Source organism: Zonotrichia leucophrys, chromosome 1A (genome assembly GCF_028769735.1).
Source record: "Zonotrichia leucophrys gambelii isolate GWCS_2022_RI chromosome 1A, RI_Zleu_2.0, whole genome shotgun sequence".
Classification (NCBI taxonomy): domain Eukaryota; kingdom Metazoa; phylum Chordata; class Aves; order Passeriformes; family Passerellidae; genus Zonotrichia; species Zonotrichia leucophrys.
In genome coordinates this window covers 48,237,198-48,258,294 of record NC_088170.1, presented here as the reverse complement: position 1 = coordinate 48,258,294, position 21,097 = coordinate 48,237,198, and the positions used below count along the sequence as shown (strand labels likewise).

At 42.0% G+C, this 21,097-nt stretch overlaps 1 protein-coding gene across 1 annotated transcript in view; it reads right to left on the bottom strand.

Moving 5' to 3' along the window:
* Positions 1–17,071, bottom strand: part of CFTR (CF transmembrane conductance regulator) — an 88,370-nt gene extending 71,299 nt beyond the window's left edge. The window contains exons 1-3 of the mRNA XM_064732579.1: positions 16,947–17,071; positions 4,480–4,590; positions 1,376–1,487 (exon numbers count right to left, since the gene is read on the bottom strand). Coding sequence (XP_064588649.1) covers positions 1,376–1,487; positions 4,480–4,590; positions 16,947–16,999 — 276 coding nt within the window. The 5' untranslated portion in view covers positions 17,000–17,071. The remainder of the gene's footprint in view (positions 1–1,375; positions 1,488–4,479; positions 4,591–16,946) is intronic.
* Between the last annotated feature and the right edge of the window lie 4,026 nt (positions 17,072–21,097).

The following is a 21,097-nucleotide window of genomic DNA, read 5'->3' as shown; positions in this document are numbered from 1 at the left end:
ATCATGCAGTCTTGTTCTGTCCTCATCCCATCTAAAATTGTACTCCATTAAAAAATTGCACAAGTAGAAATCAACCCTGCTTAGGCATGCCCACACACATTGCCTAAACTTTGGGAAAGAGTGTTATCCTCAAGAGTGCCTGCAAAAGCAGTGTCTGAGGCACTGCTTAAGCTTATCCTTAAACAGTGCCTCGGACACTGCTTAACTTTAGCAGGAATGCATTAGTGCAAAGGTTCTGGCTGGCAGACTCTGCAGGAAGAGCTGTTACAGTGCATGGTAGCTGCATTTGTAGAACCGTTTTGTTGGGGTTTTTTAAAAGCAAACCTATCATGAATAAGGAGTGGCTGGCTTGGTGAGTAAAAAAAAAATCTAAAGGCAGTAGTGAGATCACAGGAACACATAAAAGACCTTGAGACATCGCTATTGAGTAGGGATCTGCAAATACAAGGTGTCATCCCAAAGAAGAGATGACAAAAGTGACAAAGGAGTAGAGAGAGAACAGTTACCATGCAGCTCCTTACATAGCAAGAGGCCCTGTCCCAGACAGTTAACTGCCTTACCTGGACAGAGACAACTTAGGGCTCAGTACCCAAAGGGTACCTCCTGACACTATGCTACCCCTGCATCCAGCAAAGAATGGAAACTCTCCTTAGCCTTCCTTTTGCTGACAATTTATGGAAACCACTTGTTTTTTTGTTGGTTTTTTTGGGTTTTTTTCTTTTTCTATTGTAAACTACAGTGCTCAAATTTGTTAAAATTTGCCTTTAGCCTGCCCAATTTTCTCCCTGCATAACCTCCCAGCTTCCTTTTAGTCACAGATTGCTTGCCCCTCCTTACAGAGGTGATGCACTCTCTTTTTTACTACTAAGTCACAGAAATTTGTCCGCAACGCATATTTAACGTGCATATTGCTTAACAGCAATTTTCAGATTTACAGTCTGGCTACACATACCTAGTGAAATACCATTAGCAATAAATTATTTTCACAGTTCTTAACCCCAGTGATAGGATTGTCAAACAAACAGGTGGCATTTGGTAAGTCAAGGTAATCCTACCTAACATGTTGGAAAGGTGATAAACGTAATCAGTTCAGGCTTTCACATCAAGCTCCTGATCACACACTTGGGAGCACTAACAGCACTAGAAGCACTAGAGACATTTTAAAACTATTATGCATCTTTTAATTATATTAAGATATTATCAGAAAATTCCTTTTTTAATGAAAATACATCTCTGTATTTATCACCTCTGTAAGCAATTCACAGAGGAAAAATATGTAGCTATTCACAATACTCTCTATTAATTTAGCAGTCCCTAAAACTTGGATCTATGTAAGGAACACTAAAACCTTACTGAAGAGGAGAACAATTCTTACCGCTAAATATAAAATTATTCCATAGAACATAAATTTCCAGAAAAAGCATCGTCGCAGAGCATTGATGAGTTTGGGTTTCTTCTCTGAAGTTGCTAGCTCTCTGTCCCATTCTCTGAAAAGAAACCAAAACCAGAACTATTAAGTTGCATGAGCAAATACCTGAGTCTATGGCTGTGACATACTTCAATTCATTCAAATATATCCAAGGAGATTTAGATAGGTGGCTAAGGAAAGAAAGCTTTGCAGAAACCCCAAGAATCTGGCCTTCATGGACTTGATAAATCAATATAAGTTCAAACCCAGTTCAGCCACATATTTGGTAGTTTTAAATACTCGGTCATACATCACCCTGCAGGGAATTACTTCATGAAAAGGTCGCATTGTATGTTTTAAAGAAACCTGCTGTACTTAAAACCAGAGTACAATAATAGGCAAATAAACGTTTTGGAGCTCTTCCAATCTGCAAAAACACACCAACAAAGCATCAAAAATGTGACTTTTCTATTGCACAGCACTATTTTAAAACTTGTTGCTGGGACAATAGCTTTCTTTTCAATAATAAATTGTAGACCAGAAGCAATGCTGTATGCAGAGAATGTGTGTTTTGTCAAAATTCAATTCACAGATTAGAACACTCCAGAGAATATCCTCAACTAATTATTTTATCAAATTTTCAACAGAATATTTGATAAACAGAATATTTCATTTATAAACTATCAGAACACATTTAGCATACCAACATTCTCTATAAATTCCACTGGTTGATATCGGTCATGGAGATACAGGGACAACTGAACTGGATCAGAAGCTGATTTTTATTGAGAATACAAGCATTTATAAATGGTTTTATAGTAGGGTATTTATATAGGATTCTATTTTTGGTAACAATTTCCCATTGGTTACATATTCTTCAGGACATCAGTTACCTGATAATCATGACAAAGTTTCATAACATGTCTCTTGGTCACTTCTACCCCAGGGAGCAGTTATCTCTGTCTGTTTCTCCCATGGTTTCTGCTCGATCAGGCCTAAGATATCAGGCTGCTTTATCAGTTCCATTTTAACCTCTGTCTTATCTCCCATAGTTTGGAATACTTATGCCACACTGCAATTAAAATTGATTGGATTGGCACAACAGTGCAGATGTAAGCTGCCCTGGAACATCAGGGAAAGCTACAATGTCAATTGGACAAGAAGGTATGGGCTTAAGCACCTATGTTGTAAGAGTTAGTCACAAGTGAAGCACAATTTCTAAATTAGGACCCACTGAAATTGGGTAAAGAAGAGTGGAAACCTAAATGAGGAAAGTCAAAGTATGATTTCTGCAGAAACAATTAGTCTGTCAAAAGTGGTATCAAAGGAAATTAAGAATGTTATTTCATTGAAGAAAAAATAAACCAAGGTTTTACAAGGTTATTTGGGGAAGAAAGAACAGTATTTCTGCTGTTTCCCTTTTCAGTGAACCAACATTGATACTCTGAGTCTAGCCTTGCTGAAATTGTGCAGGATCTGTTGCTCCAGCTGAATCCCTACAAATCTATGGTGCCTAATGGGGTTCATTCAAGAATCCTCAAAGACCTGGCTGATGTCAGCAAAATCTCTCTCAATTTTTTAGCAGTCTTGGGAATCTGGAGCCGTCCTAGCTGACCAGAAAACACTGGCCCTGTTTTCAAGAAGGGCAAGAAGGAGGACCCCAGAAAATACAGGCCTGTCAGTCTCACTTCAGTGCCCAGCAAAGTTATGGAGAAGATTATTCTGGGAGGTATTGAAAAACACCTGAAAGACTGGTTACAGCCAGCATGGCTTCAGGAGTGGAAACCTGATTTCCTTTCATGACAAGGTAACCCCACCCAGCTGACCAAGGGAAGCCAATTGATGTAATCCCTTTGGATTTCAGCACAGATTTGATACTGTCTGTCACAGGATCCTTCTGTACAAAATGTCCAGCACTCAGAGGGATAAACACTTTATGTGATGGGTGAGCAACTGGCCCATGAGTCAGGCCCAAAGGGTTACAGTGAATGGGGTGACCTCAGACTGGTGACCTGTCACTAGTGGGGTTCCACAGGGCTCCATCCTTGGCCCTGTGCCCTTCAACATCCTCATACAGGACTTGGACATCGTACAGGAGGGGGTATTGAGCAAGCTCACAGACAATACAAAACTGGGAGGAGCTGTTGACTCCTTCAAGGGCAGGGAGGCCCTGCAGAGCGGCCCTGACAACACAGAGAGCAGGGCAACCACCAACCATATGGAGTTCAACATTGGAAAGTGCCAGATTCTGTACCTGGGATGGGGCAGCTCTGGATGCATGGACAGACTGGGGAATGAGAGACTGGAAAGCAGTGCTGCAGAAAGGGACGTGGGAGTCCTGGTCAATGGCAAGCAGCAGTGCCCTGGCCTATCCAGCCAGGAGGGCCATCTGTGTCCTGGGGTGCATCAGGCACAGCATCATCAGCTGGGCAAAGGAGGGGATTGTCCTGCTCTGCTCTGCACTCCTGCAGCCTCACTTCGAATATTGTGGGCAGTTTTGGGCACAACAATATAAGAAAGATATAAAGGAGGACAATGAAGATGGTGAAGGGCCTTGAGGGGAAGCTGTGTGAGGAGAGGCTGAGGTCCCTTGGTCTGTTCAGCCTGGAGGAGACTGAGGGGAGACCTCATTGCAGTTACAACTGCCTCATAAGGGGAAGAAGAGGGGCAGACACTGATCTCTGTTCTGTGGTGACCAGTGACAGGACCTGAGGGAATGGCCTGAAGTTCTGTCAGGGGAGATTTAGGTTGGATATTAGGAAAAGGTTCTTCACCCAGAGGAGGATGGTTGGTCAATGGAACAGGCTCCCCAGGGAAGTGGTCACAGCACAAGATTCTAACTCAGCATATTCTGTGATTCTGTGATCAATGGCAGATATCACAGGTACCTGTACATAGTAATTTAGACCATCTAGGTTGTACATCTGGACCAGAGATCACAGTCATGTCCAAAGTACAACTGTGTGCAATCAGCTTGTACCCAACACTATTTAAACATTTCATCCAAAAGCTTTGTAATGAAAATTGCATTGTTATTCCTGAAACAAATTTATTTAATTAACCTTTCTTACCTTTCCAGTTTTTCAGAAAGATTATCAGCAGAGTCTGCAGAAGGGATTTGATAAATATCTGAGAGCTCCAACCGTCGTCTGTAACCCTTTTTCAAAATTGAGTTTGTCCATCTAAGCAAATTTAAAAAAAAAAAAAAAAGATTTAAAAATACTCTAGCATTAATTCTGGAGTTGCTTTGTCTCACCCTGAATATTTTCTCCACAGCATCCAAATCTGTTTAAGTGCACATGCATTCACATACACACACATATAAGACACAATGTAGTGCAGCCCTGCCTTATATTTACACTATATTGATAAATATAAGATTAAAAGAATAATTTTGAAACACCTGCATTTTGTAAGTTTTGGGGTCAGATCATGCTCCAGACTTCCTACTGAGTCAGCAGAAGACAAATGAACAGAAGATTGAAACCTCTGTACTGTATTTCCAAATATGCTATGTGCTACGTCCATATAGATGAATAATAAATCAGAACTATAGTAAAGTGGACATGTAAGTTTCATTGCTATCTGCTCTGCTCTGGGGAGACCCCTCCTGGAGTACCCAGCACAAGAAGGACAGGAACCTGCTGGAACCAGTCCAGAGGAGGCCACGAAGAGGATTAGAAGGATGGAGCACCTCTCCCTATGAAGAAAGGTTTGGAGAACTGAAATTGGTCAACCTGGAGAAGAGATGGCTCCAGGGAAGTCTTAGAGCAGCCTTTCAGTACCTAAAGTGGGCCTCCAGGAGAGGAACTTTTTACAAGGCCATGTAATGACAGAACAAGGCGGAATGGCTTTAAACTGAAAGAGAGCAAGTTTACATCGGATATTAGGAAGAATTTCTTACTGGGAGGGTAGCCAGACACTGGAACAGGTTGCCTAGAGAAGCTGGGAATGCCCCATCCCTGGCATTCCAGACTGGATGAGGCTTGGAGAAACCTGGTCTATTGGAAAATGTTCCTATCCATGGTAGGGGGCTTAGAACCTGGCAATCTTTAAGGTGCCTTCCAACACAAGCCATTCCTTGATTCTATGACATCTTACACTGCAATGTGCACTGCAATACAAATCTTGCACAGAACTCCTCTTAAGATCTTCATTGTGTCCATTATATACACATATTTTGCATTTGTTTTTTCAAATGTCATGTTTAAAATTTTAATACCAATTAATGGGGCATGCTGAAACAAAACAAAGCAGGAAAAGGCTACTCCAAATGGCTACTCTGTAGAGAAAACCTTTATAAGTAATGACTAATTTTATCAAACAATTCCACTCCAAAAAGGCCTATGAAGCCCCAAGGACCAACTTATACAAAATTTTTCACCAGATTCTGTTCAGGAATCTTTTTGAAAGCAAAGGACCAGATTAAAACATTAAAACTGTTTTGAACTAGTGGTGTATACTAATACTAATGGTGTCTTTTGAAACTACTTGAATTTCTGCTTTACTGTCATCAATAAAAAATATTTCTTTTAAAAAATGAAGTGCTTGGAAGTTAAGTAGCTTGTGGTTGATCGCTATCATACTTCCATATGTAAACCAACGTTTGTAAAAAACCCAACATGGTTCATGATTATGACAAAATTCAGCAAATCCTCAATCATTTCAAAATTTTTGTTTTAAACTGTTTTTGTATACAACAGCTAAAAACCACAAAATATTTGCAATAACATTTTCCATAGTCCCTCAGAAAATGCAAACAGCCTATTGGACATGCTTAACTGTATGCTGTAAGAACATATGTCATACACACAAAGTAATTCACATTCTCAATTGCAGCCTCTGAAGGTGCAAAGAAGATGATACAAAGATAAAAGAACATCATTGAACACTACAAAAGTGCAAAAGGGCTTTAACACAATGGATGAAAATCATTTGTGTGCAACTGTGTGTACATATACGCACACTGATATTTACTTAGTGAAGTTATGAATTGCATGAGAAACCAGTCTATAATCCCTATAATTCAGTAAAGTACCAAGGAATTTCCCATGTGCATGGTTATATCACACTCACTACAAAGAGAACATGCTCCAAGAAATTGAAGGAGTTTCATTTTTCAATTATAATATGGTTTCAGATTAATCATATGACTTCCAGCTCAGTCTTTCACACCACTGTGGCTGATAAATAACAAGTGATTGATGGTACATTATAGGAAGGGAGTTAGGAGAGTCCACTTTGGAGAGGCATTGGACTCTTCTTTTTCCATTTGGAGATGATAAAACATCCATAAACTTCACAGCTGCTGGAAACCGGAGCCAATATTTTTCAGAGATAAAATGGATGAGAAGAAAACCTTTGAGTTTCGTGAAACACTTACATGAAAGTCTTTCATGATTACTGCTAGTGGTATATAAGGTATTGATTTTTATTTTACCAGCTCCTGAAGACAGAAAGGACCAGTTGCTATTAGCTTTGTGCACATCTTGTGGAGAGCTGGCTAATCCTTGTCATTCAGGAACAGAAACTCTCATTAACTTCTGTTCTCAGCTTCTCTGATGTCCCATGTACGTAGATATTTCAGTAATGACAGAATGAATACAAGTTATGGGGCACAAACCCACTACTGCAGCTAATGCAAGGAAGTAACAGTACTTCCTAGGCAACTTCTTTAATTCACAACACTGTAGCTAAGTAATAACCTTCCTAAGCCCCTTAATAATGCTTTGAGACTGCAATAAACAATTCCCAACCTGACAAAAGATAAGTGCTTTACAGTTTCACTTTGTATGTTTTGAGAAAACATTTTTTATTGCACTGTTTCCCTCCACATATTTGATTTTATTTATAGTTTTGATTAGCACCTACCCTGGCATTTTGCCAGATCCTGAACTAACAAACTGTGACTGCAGTTCGAAAGAGAGCTGAGTGGCTGTATTATCATTTGGGGAAGGCAGCATGCTTAGCAGATCTGCTGTATCTCTAGAAATGTCTCTTGTTTTACTCTGTGCTTAACTCTGTGTTAACCAGGTGCATTTATCACTGCCATCAAAATTATATGGCCCCTAAAGTACCCTCCCCTCCAAACTCAGAGTTTGATACAGCCTTATGCAGTCCTCATCTTCATCTCACTGCGCATCACAGTAGCTGCAACTGTGCTAGACAAACTCCTCCAGCCAGCTAAAGGAGCAGTGCTGACTCCTGCCCTGGGGACCTCCTGGTCTGCAGCCAGGTTCCCTCTGCAAGCTGCTGCCAGGGCTCGCACAGAGAGGTTCATCTCCCAGCTGCCCTGGCCTTGCTTGGAAGTCCCACCCTAACTGGATCTAGCCAAATTGTGCGCTGTGCCAAGCGGCTTCAGTTTGGAGTGGTAATCATGGGAGGAGTTGGCCTGAGTGTGATGTTTGTTTCAAGGTGAATTTTCAACAGCTCTCTGAGTTGTGCAGTCAAGAACTGTGGGAGACAGTATGTGTTTTATTGAAAGGAGTATACAAGACCTAAAATAGACAAATATCTCATGAAAATCAATTTTTTGCCAGATTCCTATAGCCATTATGTTCTAGATTCTTTGCAAAGATTTGAAATGCAAAATGACTATGAATTTATTTAACTGGCAATATAATCTCTAGCTATCCATGTTTCATAACAGTAGGTGACATAGCTCAGAGTTTGTCAATGAATATGGCTCTTCTATTTTTTTGGCTTATTGGAAACTATTTGTCAGCGTTAATGCTGAGGTTTTTCCTGAGGTTGTTGAGAAATTTATTCTGAAAGGAAGAGAGCAAGAAGGAAGGGAAACAGATTGGCTTTACAGCATTATGTTAGCAAATGCCATCGGATTACTTGCTGGCATTTAATGAACCCTTTCACAGAGAAACCTGTAGTGCTGGGAGAGTTTTGCCACTAACTAGGAATGTTATTATGGGTACACACGTATGAAACCCAGCAGGGAACAAGTTTCAAGGATGTAAAGTAGGAAAGAAGAAAAGAAGGTAAGTTTCACTTCTGTTATCTACTGCCTGTAGTAAAACACACATGATCAAATTGATATGTAAATATCATGTATATAACATACTGTTTGGTAGATTTCTAATGGCCATTTCTTTGTCATTTACTTAAGCAATATACAACAGATTTCTTATTACACCTATTGCTCTCTACTGCATGTTCAGACCCATCCCACTCAAATTGTATCAATAGGACAGATGTCTGGCTTTCCAGAGAGTATTAACACAGACAATTTGTCAATAGGATTTGACTCTCTCTTAAGGCTGCTTTACATGTCACTGAAGACAGGAGCATCTGTGTTGCTAAGCCAACTGCCCAGATCTTCTTCCTGAGCACAGGAATACCCTAGCTCCATCGGGCTCTTCACACCAAGAAGCACAGTTTGCTGAGACACTAACAGAACAGTGGTCTTGGTGCTGGGCTACCCAAGAGCAGCAAAAGAGAGCAGCTTTCCTGCAAGGGTCACTGATCAGACTGGTGCCACTTCAACAGGTGCTCTGCGCACAACACAGCAACATCTACTGAGCAGCGCAGAGGTCACTAGGGCTTCACTCCCCTCTACAAAGCATTAATTTCTGTGCAAAATATAGTTCAGCATAGTGACTGCAACTTCTAGGGAACTGCACCTTAAATTCCATGGAGGGAGCAAGAAGAACGCCTCTGTTTTTAACTTATCCTTCTTCCTAACAATTAAGGGTGAGGTGAGGAGAGGCCAGAGAAGAAGGAACATCATCAAGCTGTAATTATGATACTTTAGAGCCTAAGTTTTCTGGTACATTTATGAGATATTTGTAGAGCCGTGAATTCTTACCAACTGCAAGAAAAGGCTGAGGTACCCTGTAGATCTCAGACACTCCCAGAGGGTCCCTCTGACCAGATTATGTCAGAGGCTCTACACTCCCATCCTCCCACAAAAGATACCCATCACTCCAGCAGCAGCAAATTGTAAGTTGTTGCTTATTTTATACTGGAAGTGGCTCTACGACACCAGTACTGCTTCTCCAGTAGTGTCTGCACCTCCAGCTGTCCTCTCTGAGCATCCTGTAGTGCAGCTGTAAAAGGTGACCCCAGCTTTTTGTGATCCTTGCTAACAGATGGGACAAGCCAGCATGCCCATGGAGCACAACAGCCTTATTCCTGCCCCTTGATTACCCTCAACAGAGTAGGGTTGCAGATTTTTTGTTTGAATAGTATACCTACTGAAATAGCATGTTATGTATTCTGACAATTAGATTAGCTTTAGCATGTCCGCCTTTGTAAACAACAGCAAAAAATACAATATAGTTTAATATTTAAATATAATTATTGCAGGGTCTCAACAACAAAGGTAAACGCAGACCCTACTGATTTCTGGATTTTTGTTGCAGTTGTTTTCCCCCAGATCACAAAAATTAAGATTTTAGTTTCTTCACTAATAAACAATTCTTCCCCATGAGGGGTTATTTGTCATGGAAAGTATTTAGCTGCAATATTATTGACTCTGCCACTAGCTGTGAGCAGCACCATTTTAAGAATAATCAATGCTCTGCTGAAACCCCAGGATTTCAATAGCAATCTTAATTAGGATTATACCACAGCAATTCTTGGGGAAGTCTTGTCTTTTATGCCCAGTTTTTGTGAAGTGACACTTAATCAAATTATTATCTAATAGCTAAATGCTTTTTTAAACAGAAATTAAATACTTTTTAATATTTAATACTTAAATATTTACAATTAGTAAGGTAGTCAAAATATTTCAGTTTACAGAAGTACTGGGAGATATTTGAGAGAAAACAAAGCACATCAGGAGATAGGTTGTGCAAGATGGAAGGACAGAATACATTAATTGTATTGCAATCTGTCAATTGTTGAGGTACCAAAGTCAAGTGTAAGATATGCAGTCAAATATTTCAGATGTGTAGTCAAATATTTCTTAAGGAAAGCAAACAAAAAAGCAGTGGTGATGATGTGCTGTGAACAAGGTTTGCAAGGCTCTTTCAGCATACACCTACAGTTAGACTGACTGGGTGAGGATATTCATCCATCTTCACTCTTTTTCTCAATTATATATCCCTCAGCAAGAATAGAAGAAATATTTCTTTTCTCCTAGTCCTTTGTAAGAACAAAGAACATAGCAGAAAGTTTGCACCAAAACTGTTGAAGAGCAGTGCTATTCACGATTTAATTGAATTTTAACATCTTCCAGATGTGTCAAGTGACAGCAACACATTTCACCCAATTTAGCACTTCACTGTGTTAGCCACGGATTTTAAAGATATTTTTCCTAAAAAAATAACATAGAGTTGAGCATCAGGTACCATGGCCCTTTCCAAAACTATAATTTGTTCCCACCCCAATGACCGATATGTGGTCAGGTATAAACAAACAAGTGAACAGAGTCACATTTTATTTAATTTTAATACCAAGGGTCAAAATGTAAATTATCATTACAGTAATATGGAATCAACCCTGAATGAGGTGCTGCTTCTCTTACTACTTGCTCTTTGCCATTTTCTCTGTATCCTGGTATTTGATGATGCTACTCCTTAGCATGATCCTGGCAAATTAATGAGAAAATGCCTCATACCCTTTGATTTCCAAAACAGTCTTGGGCTTTGAGCAAAGCAACCCTGGGGGACCTTTGTGGTTGTGTTTTTTTGTATTTATTACCTATAGAGAAATAAAAGCATTCCAGAACTAACAGGCTAACTTTAAAATTGGTTAAGGCGAAAGTTAAAGTGAGATATTAGAATGACTCCAATATAACAAAGGTTCATATCCTTTATTTTAAAAGTTGGGGGCAAAAATAGAGGATAAATATCAACATTAAAATATGGGAATGTACCTAAAACCAAGTACCTTTACCAGCTGTCACTTTGGATTTTCTCTTTCTGGTTTAAACTGAAAAGCTTCTGGTTTAGGCTTCTGAAAAACAATGCTGTTTCAAAATATGTCTCAAATGCCTACTTATTCTCTTCTAATTTGGGGAGTTTCATGACAGTACAGCCTTGGATTAGCTACTTGCTGGCTGAAAGAGCTCATGCAGATCCTTCTAAGAGAGGGGCTGATGCATAAACAGCCTCTGAGTTCCTGCTTGTCTCACCCAGGCATATCCCCACTCTCCTGGAAGGCACTTGAACTGCATCTACAAATTCACATGGCAAAATTTGGCAGTGTTTCAATGTCTCCTTGTATACTAGTTAATTTTCACCTTCAATTTACTTATTTCAGAGGACATAATGTTTTCAGAAGACAGGTTATTACCTGGATGTCAAGTTGGCATCATCCTGCCTCCACACATATGCTGCACAGCTGGGGGGTGGGTGAAGAGAAAAAACATAAACCAAGACAACAGCAACAGGTAGAAACCTCTTGCAATAAGTCACACTATTCTCACCCCTTTGAAATTTAGAATATCCAAAAATGAAGATATTGAGAGTGTCAGATTCTTCAGGATGAAAGAGTTGATAATTGTTCACTGCAGAAATATTCTGAAATAACTTGGTCACACCAGAAACACCCTTGTGCAATCAAAGTTCTGGACAAGAGATTTCAGGCAGATTGCACTCACTCCACCACATGCTTCTAGGACAAACCACAGTCCTTGTGTATCCCATTTTTTCTCTAAAGTATTAGTAAGGAAACTTCTTTTTAACATATCCTTTGTGCTATCTTCTTAGACTTCAAGATCTTCAAAACATACTTCCTTATCAAATATTTTGCTTAGTACAGAGGACTTCAAATTTCTTTCAGTGCATTTAGAAGCCTCTACAATACAGATAATAAATCTACTAACCATGTCATTGCCTACAGTATTAAAACAAAAAACAAGGGTTTGGATGGATTATTTCTATCTCACCAAAATAAAATCAAAATGTAGAAAATAACAAGGTACAGACAGGTCTGCAAATATTTCAAATGCTTGATAATTTATTTGGAGTATCAAGATAGTAAGTCTTCTTCCTGCAGGAAGAAAACAGACTTTAAACACATTTCAGAAGTCAGATGCAACTTAATCTAGGCATCTGTGCTATAGAGTTATAAAGCAGCCAGAGAAGATCCCTGTGCTACACAAGGTTTGCAGTTTTGGTCATTAGACCAAGGATACAGTACCAGGCTGAGCCAAGGACACAATTTGGCCTTATTGTTAAAGGTATTCCTCTGACTGAAATTACTTGAAGTGTAGGATACTCTGCATCCTTTCTCCAGTTCACTTCAAGTTTCATGTTTTACCTTGGAAGCAGCGATAGAAGTCAGATTTTCGGGAGTCCAAAACTTGCATGCACATCTTTGAACCACGTGACTTCCAGAAGCTGACACTGCTGGTTTAGACAGCTCTGAAGGAGTGGCAGACCAGCAGGTCTCCAAGGACCACTTGTGGCAGCAGACAAACGATCAGGCAGCCTCACAGGGCCATAACCTGGGCTGCAGCTGCATCTGTGCTTGGTTACCACAAACAGCCAGGATTTGCAATGCCTGGGGTCAGTGCAAGGCAGCTCACCAGGGCTGGTGACACACCGGGCCCCAAGGACACACTGCAGAAACATTGCTCTGTATCAGCGTCTCAGCTGGCTGCCCCAGAAACTGAGGCATGACACTGTGCCCTTCACCTGCTACTGCACACAGTGGCTCCTTATTCAAAGAGGAAAGATGGCCAAAGTGCTATGGCTAGGTATTGATAAGGGAGGGTCCAAATATATATTGGTTATGACAATTTGCAAACACCTGCCCTCCAGAGTGAAATTTATAGACATGAGTTCGGCATTTAAGCTTCCTATACAAAATCTGGAACATTTAGGAATTCAAAACAGTGTCAGGACAAATTTTGGCATAAAATTTACACACTAAATGCCCAGCTTTGCAAGGAAAACACAAGATTTTTCAATTCAAAATGAAAATTCTTAGCAACTTGTCACTGTATTCTAAGATATGCTGTTCAAGGATAGAGCAAGGACTGCCCAGAAAAGGGCTGCTTTAGCTCCTTTTTCTGAAGGGAATCAATTTAATCCTGATGAAAATGCCAGAAACTATCTTGTACAAAGCACACTTAAACTTGAAATTATGTCTGAATTAAGCTACAAAGAGTGACAGAATAACATTACTGTAGCGTACAGGCTAAGTACTTCCAAAACTTGAGTCCTGAATTTTCTTATCCACCCTAAAGATTATTAGCAGACTTCATAAGAAGCTCACAGCAGGAATTAGGACCTGCAAAGTTTTTTATTCAGAAGAGTACACAGCAATTCTTGATTTATGCTCTAAAAAGTAGCTGAGCCAGAGATAGATAACTAAAACATCTTCACTGCCAAACGATGCTAACACTTCCTAGAAGAGGTGAGGTAGGGAATTGAATTCCTTTTCCTAGCCCTCACAACACACACAGGGCAGAAGAATGAATCCAACATTTATCCCATACTGGCTAAATTGTTCTAGGAATCCCTGGACGGCTGTGTAAATGTGCAGATGCAAAAAGCAACCAGAGCAGATCTTATTGACTGAATCCATGAGAAGACTTGACACAAAAGCTGGGTTAGTTTGTATTTCTCATTTGGATTTAATAATGAATCAGGTACTAAAGTACTAGGTCTTGCCAAGTGTTGTCATGTTTGATAGGTACCAAAGCAAAAGTATGTGTTTCAAGAGTTGGATACAAGCACAATACAAGTACAAGTGGATACAAGCACTTTTTGAGAACTTGTATTTTTACATCTACAGTTGCTTGTAAAAGAACAGTAATAAAATCAGAATTGTCTCACAGTTGCAGCCATTTCTGAAACTCCAGCAATAACTCTGTGCGCCAGTTCTCAGATAAAATTTGATTAATTAACAAGACTTCCTGATCTCAGTTAATTTTCAATAAAAACTAGGTGATTGTAAAGTAGTCTGATATTGTTTGTGACAAAAGGTATGGCCTTGACCCTGAATAACCCCAAAACTCCAGAAGAAAATAAGTAATGGCTATAAAGACAAAAGTGAAGCTTCACAGTGAATTTGAAGCTAAGCATATGATGATCTGGCTACTTCTGCATAAAACTCTGTTTTCTTTAAGCAAGGTCAAAAGTTGCCAATGAACAAAAAGAATGTTTTGCATGAGCTAAGGAACAAAAGAGATCAGCTCTGAAAACATCATAAGGAAAATACATCAAAACACAAAAGAATCCCTGAAACCCCAAACTCTCAGTATCTAGTGTTCTCTGTTTTCTAAGTGTCCCCCTAATGGAAGATCTCAAACCACTTGTTTTCACATTTGTTTCTTAATCACTAGAGCTCAGTTTTTAAACCAAAACTATTTAAAATTTAGGGTGAAAGTCAATTTATAATTTTAAATACTTACTATCATGACCCCTTCTGGCAAATTTTTTTTGTCCCATTAGTATCACTATCACTAATACAACAAAAAGATAACACTTTCTATAAGATACTACTCTTTGTATAGCAAGACATTTTCTTCTCACTTTTTTGCATAAAGAATTAAGAAAAAAGGTCCAATCAATACTAAAATACGTATAAACTATCCAGCTATGAGCTGAATTTATTCTGACTTTAACACATATTAAACCTGTCCCTCCTACCCAAACAGGATAGATTATGAAGCAATAAAACCTTGCCAATATGTTTACACACCTAGAGCTGATAACAGCTTGTACAATATTAAATAGTAATACATTTGTCAGCAAGATTCCCTGAATAATCATAGCTAATATTTTAACATCACATGTGCTAACATGATCTTCAACTTATCACATTATATTCAGATGGGTACTTCACACATAAATGCATTGTAGACTCTGATAAAAGTTACTTCACTGAAACATGTACTGTGTTGTACTTGACAGCATCTATCTCATTATCATTGAAAAAAGCACTCTCTCTCCATACATCTTTTTTCCATTTCTTTGCTCTAGTTTATATTCATCATTAACTCCTTAACTTCACATATTTTATTATTATCACTTTGGTTACAGTCACCTGTCCAAAAGCTGGTACAGTATAATGCATCATGCATCCTAAACATGATTAAACCAACATTCAATTGACTTAAAGACTGTGATTTAAAAGATGAGCTCAGGCATCAGCATGGTTAATTATGTACTTAATGAGCATGAACTGCAACTGGTTTCAAACATGGAAACTTTCACTATGGTAAGAATTAGACATGTCTTTGCTTTATCTTATTGAGTTTTTTCCTTCACACCTTCAACAACCTAGGTTCTAGGGTGATAAATTTATAGAAGTTTATAAATAAAAACAAATACAGCATGTGGCCCCCTCAAGCTACTAAATTGAGATACATACTTATTTTCTACAGATTTCTGTCTTACACTTCACAGCAGCACTGACTGAAGCATCATTTATGGGGAATTTATAATTGCATACATCCCTGTCATGCATATCTCTGGTTCTAACAGTATTTGGCAGCAAGCAAGGCTTCTTTCCCACTGCAGCACCTTTGGAGAAAATGTGTAGGATCACTATATTTACCTGGATGTTTGTAAAACTTTAGGAACAGATTATATTTGGGATTATTCCCCTCTATCATATCTGGCTAAAATGAGCCAAGGGGGAGAGACAGGCAAACAGTGACTCATACAGAGCCCCATTAAGAAACTTTTAAAAACATACAGACCAACCTGCTGAAAGCTATCCCAAAAGCATTTAAAAGTGAGCTAAAAGCCCTCAGTTTTTCAGGCAGAGACCTCATGGCAATGTTATAATTTTACACCATGTGCTCTCTCTTTAGTCATCAGGTTCACATCTTACACATGATTTCCTCCCGCCCTTCCTTGCCATGCAAGAGACCCTCCAGTAACAAAAGGGGGAACCAGTACTCTGGCAAAACCAGTGCCGTGTGGGCCAATGCCAAAAAGATTATTTGTTCTTTCCAGTTCACAGTGTCATTTCTAGCGATGTCACATAAGACGTATTCAGCTTCCATATTGTCTTACAAAGTACATTGTGCCCAGGCACCGGTATTGGCTCCTTCTCCTTTTATTTGAAGTTTTTAGAAAGAAAAGACACTAGGGAGTTAGCTTGTAAGAGAACATTTTCAAGGCTTGCAAGGAATTGTTTCCAGTAAGATCATATATTGCACTTGCAGATTGAGCAAATGCTAAACAATCAAAGAGCCAAACAGAAGGAATCCTTGTTCTGAGAGCATTTCCCCTCTGCTCCCTACCACCCCACGGTGTTCTCAAAGTTTACATGAAATAACAGATTAACTAGTTGAGCAACTACCAAAGGTTGCTCAAATTATGTCATAAATTCATCTGTTCGGGTCCAGCACAGGTTTATGACACCTGACGGAGCCCATTCCCGGTGCTAAAACCCCAGCAACAACAAAAAAGAGTGATCTCATCAACCAGCGAGACTCCCACCGCTCTCCCCGCAGGCCATTCCAGAGCTCACGGGCTCCCGGTGCCCGATTCCCCTCTGGGCTGGCCTGGACTGGGCTGGGCGGGGGTCGCGGAGCCCCCTGAGCTCCCCGCCCGCCGCTGCCCAGCCCGGCCCGCTGCCCCCGCCCGCACGCGTCCCGCCGCACCGGGGCTCCCACCTGAAGAAAAGTTTGGAGAAGATGTTCGCCTTCTCCAGGGGAGACCTCTGCATGATGAGGGGAGGCGCGGTGAGATGCGGTGAGCGGGGAACCGGAGGCAGCCGCTAATCGCTGACACCTCCCTCGCCCACTCCGCTCCTGCGGCTCTCCCACCTTATCCGCCCGGCCGCTCTGATGTCACCGTGCGCCTCCTGCCCCGGCCCCTCTCCCCGCCTCTGCTTTGCCCCGGTTCAAAGGCGGGCGGGCTGGGGCCCCAGCCCGTGCTCTGCCGCCGCCGCCGCTCCTCCCCCGCCTCCCCGCCGCGCCCGGCACCGCGCACCGGGCGCGCCCCGCTCTCCCCCCGCAGCCTCTCCTCCCCGGCTCCCCGAGGGCTCCCGCCCAGCCCGTTACCTCCACCTGCCGACCCAGCTTCCCGAGGCGCCCCACCCCGGTCCCCAGCCTCTCCCCAGCACGAATCCCCTCGTCTGACCAAGTGCCGAGGTGGGGAGAGCACCCCTCCCGATGGGCCTTCTGCCCTCTGTCCAGGGCAGCGGGGACAGCGCAGCGAGGACAGCCCCGGCGGGGCGTGGACACCCCCTCGTCCCGCCGAGCGCGCAGCTCCTCACCGCGGAGCCCGTCCCGGTACACCGGGCGCCTTTTGCAGCCCACCGAGACCCGGGGGCCGAGGCGGGTTTGGCCTCGGTGGGCACCCGTGGCCAGGAGCCCCCGACCGCCGCCCCACGCCTGTGCGCCCCGAGGGCGAGCGTGGCGGCACACGGGCTGAAGGCAAGAGGGCGGTCGGCGCGGGGAAGGGTGCGGGGCAAGTGCGATCATGCACACTTTAAAGTACACTTGCTTCAGTTTTACAAGTTCTCTGTCAGGCCCGTACCTCAACCGAGACGATGAGAACTAAAGTTATATCTTTAGTAAGTTATATCTTTATTAAGTTATATCTTCAGTAAGTAAGTAATCAAACGCCCAGATCTAAACTAAGGCTGTTTCTGAAGCTTTATATGTGTGACATACAAACAAAATCACTGCTTTAATGGCTCACAACAGAAAGCATACTTGAGAGAGACAAAGATGACAAGAAGCAAGAAAAAAGAATATGTGATTTAATTCTGTGCAGGATTTTATTTTATTTGCTGCTTTTTGTTTGATGTTTACACACCCCAGTGTCCTTTCATTTCTGTAACTTAAAAAAAATGCTAATGGAAAGGACCATGCTTTCTTAATCACGCAGACGCTGCCCTCTAAACTGGCTCTGTAAAGATGCGAACGTACTTTTCCACGGACTTACAGCTTGCGCTACAATTTAACCAGCTGTTACTCTTTGCAAACTTGCAGACACTTTTTATTTCAAAGTTTCTCGCTACATCCCACTGTGCTTTCCTGAAGAATTTCGCTTTGCCTTGACATTTCTTCCTCGTAGATCGCCGAGCCAACAAGTACCCTCTTACCCTGTCACGGCACCGGGCTCCTTTGTGTCTCAGACCACCCTCGAATCCTTCCCGATTCTGCTTTATTAATGACAAAACCAGTAAGAAACGCGGGCAGGCAGGACTCCAGGAAACTGTCCGCATTTTATCATGTCCTCAGACAATACGTAGAGGCAGGGCTAAATCCGCCCAGGCTCCAGGACAGCAGCGCGGAGCCCTTCGGCATCCTGCCACCTAGTGGAGCGGGGCCCGGGGCGCCAGCGCATCCCGCATCGCGCCGCCCCCCCCAGTGCGGCCCCTACTGCACTGCGCACCGCATCCCGCACCGCAGTGCATCCCCTGCTGCACCGCACCGCACCGCACCCCCTACTGCACCGCACTGCACCCCGCACCGCAATGCATCCCCTACTGCACCGCACTGCACCCCGCACCCCAATGTACCCCGCACTGAACTGCGCACCCCAACGCACCCCGCACCCCACCGGCACCGCACCGCGGCAGCCGGGAGAAGGAGGGATCAACTTCTCCGGGTGTTCGGTGCTGCGCACCTGAAAGGCACCTCCCGCCAGCCCCTCCAGAGTTCAGGGAGCTTAAGTAGGAACACGAACCAGGATTCAGATTCCCCCTCTGCACCAGTCGGGGCAAGGCTGGGATCCCACATGCTCCATCGGCCTCTGAGAGAAGTTCTTTGGGTAGACCCTGACATGCAGATCACCTAGATCTACCAAATGTTTTCACTTCACTAAAAAATGGTGAAATGTTAACTTAAAGACAGAATCAGAGAATCTGCTTTGTTAGAGAAGGCCTTTGAGATCAATGAGTCAGAATGGAAACCCATTCTTCTAAACAGTACACACTAGCCTGCTACAGGCTCTTCCCCTTTCTAGCCTTTGGATCTCTGGCACAAGTGAATAAAGCAGAAACTGAGCAGAGGATTAGACTTCTTTTTTTTTTTAATTAACATTAGAAAGTGAGGTATGTTAGTAATTTGAAACCATTAGTGGATCAGGTCCAAACTAGTTAAAATGTCAATTGGTAATGAAGTATTCTTCATAACAGTATCTCCCTGTGGCTATTACCATAAGAGCTGATTTGCACACAGGTAGCAAATTTGGGACTAACAAAGACATCCCATCAATCATCACTGATTATGTAATTTTTCTTACATGAAAAATTCCACGAACTTTCCCTAATTTTGAACACTTCTTCTCTAAACATAGAATATTTCTTTGCCTACTTTTTTAAGTACCAGCTATAGTTCATCCTTGGAGTGATGACTTCCCTGCTCTGCTCTGGGATCCAATAATTTTGCAAATAAATCAGATGCTTTCACATTCACACATCCCTCAGTCAAAAACTCCTGAACTCTTGGTTTTGTTTTACATATTTATTGTCATTTTCCTCTCATGTATCCACAATATTTCCACTGGTACATTTCCTTGCTTATTTCAGAGTCCTAACCTTCCCAGAGATCTTTAACATAGTCAGCTGACATGAAAGTAAAACTTGTCATTAGTGTTATTCTGAGTAGGAATAAACTGTAATATTTCTGTTCTTCTCTAGGGACTGAAATACCTCCAACTTAAGTATTATCTATGCATTTCATTTAAATGAACTTCTTTCACTTTTACAGAAATGCAACTTGATACAACAGTTTCCTTTAGATGTATCCACATCCCCCATCTATTGGACTTTACTTTGAAGAAAGCACAGTGAGGCTGAGTTGGCCAGGCATGAGAACAGAAGGATGAGTAGAGCTGGCTCCCTGTGCCATCCCAGGGATGAATAGTGAGTAGAGCTGGCTCCCTGTGCCATCCCAGGCATGAGTATGAGAGCAGAGCTGGCTCCCTGGCCCCCACACTCATGCAGGGGTAACTCAACCAGGTGAGAACCAGCAGTCTGAAGTCACACATGGGGAACAGACTGGCTGGTTAAGGTGCTTCCACATTTGTGGCAACTTAAAGTGATTTCTACCCTGGGAGCTGTACCTTGACCTCTCTCCTGCCTTTGGGCACATGTTCCCATTCTGCTTCAAAGCCACCAGACTGCATGTAAAGCTGTGTAGGGCTTCTGACCTAGCTGAAAGCTCCACCAGAGTGGTGCATTTTCACTGGGATATAAACTTAGGAGGAAGAAAACTCACTTAGCACTTTGCCATGGTGAGTACCCATGGCAAGGGGCAAGGCAGAGAAAGACAGGGCATGGATTTGCTTTACATGCCATGAAGTCATCAAAGGAGCTTCCCCTTCCCTTCCCTTCCCTTCCCTTCCCTTCCCTTCCCTTCCCTTCCCTTCCCTTCCCTTCCCTTCCCTTCCCTTCCCTTCCCTTCCCTTCCCTTCCCTTCCCTTCCCTTCCCTTCCCTTCCCTTCCCTTCCCTTCCCTTCCCTTCCCTTCCCTTCCCTTCCCTTCCCTTCCCTTCCCTTCCCTTCCCTTCCCTTCCCTTCCCTTCCCTTCCCTTCCCTTCCCTTCCCTTCCCTTCCCTTCCCTTGGTACAGCAATACATTCAGGGGCCGGGGCTTGTTTGTTTTTTAACCCAACTGCTGGCTTTCAGGAAGAGGAGAAGATGATTTAGTTGATTGGTGGTGATTGTTCAAATATTCAACTTTATAGATCTTGATGGTCTTTTGCAACCATAATGATTCTATGATTCTAAAAAAATAAATATATTTGGATTTTTGATTAATATCACTGGAAAAAGGGGTAGAAATTTTTAGTAGAAAGCATGATCATATG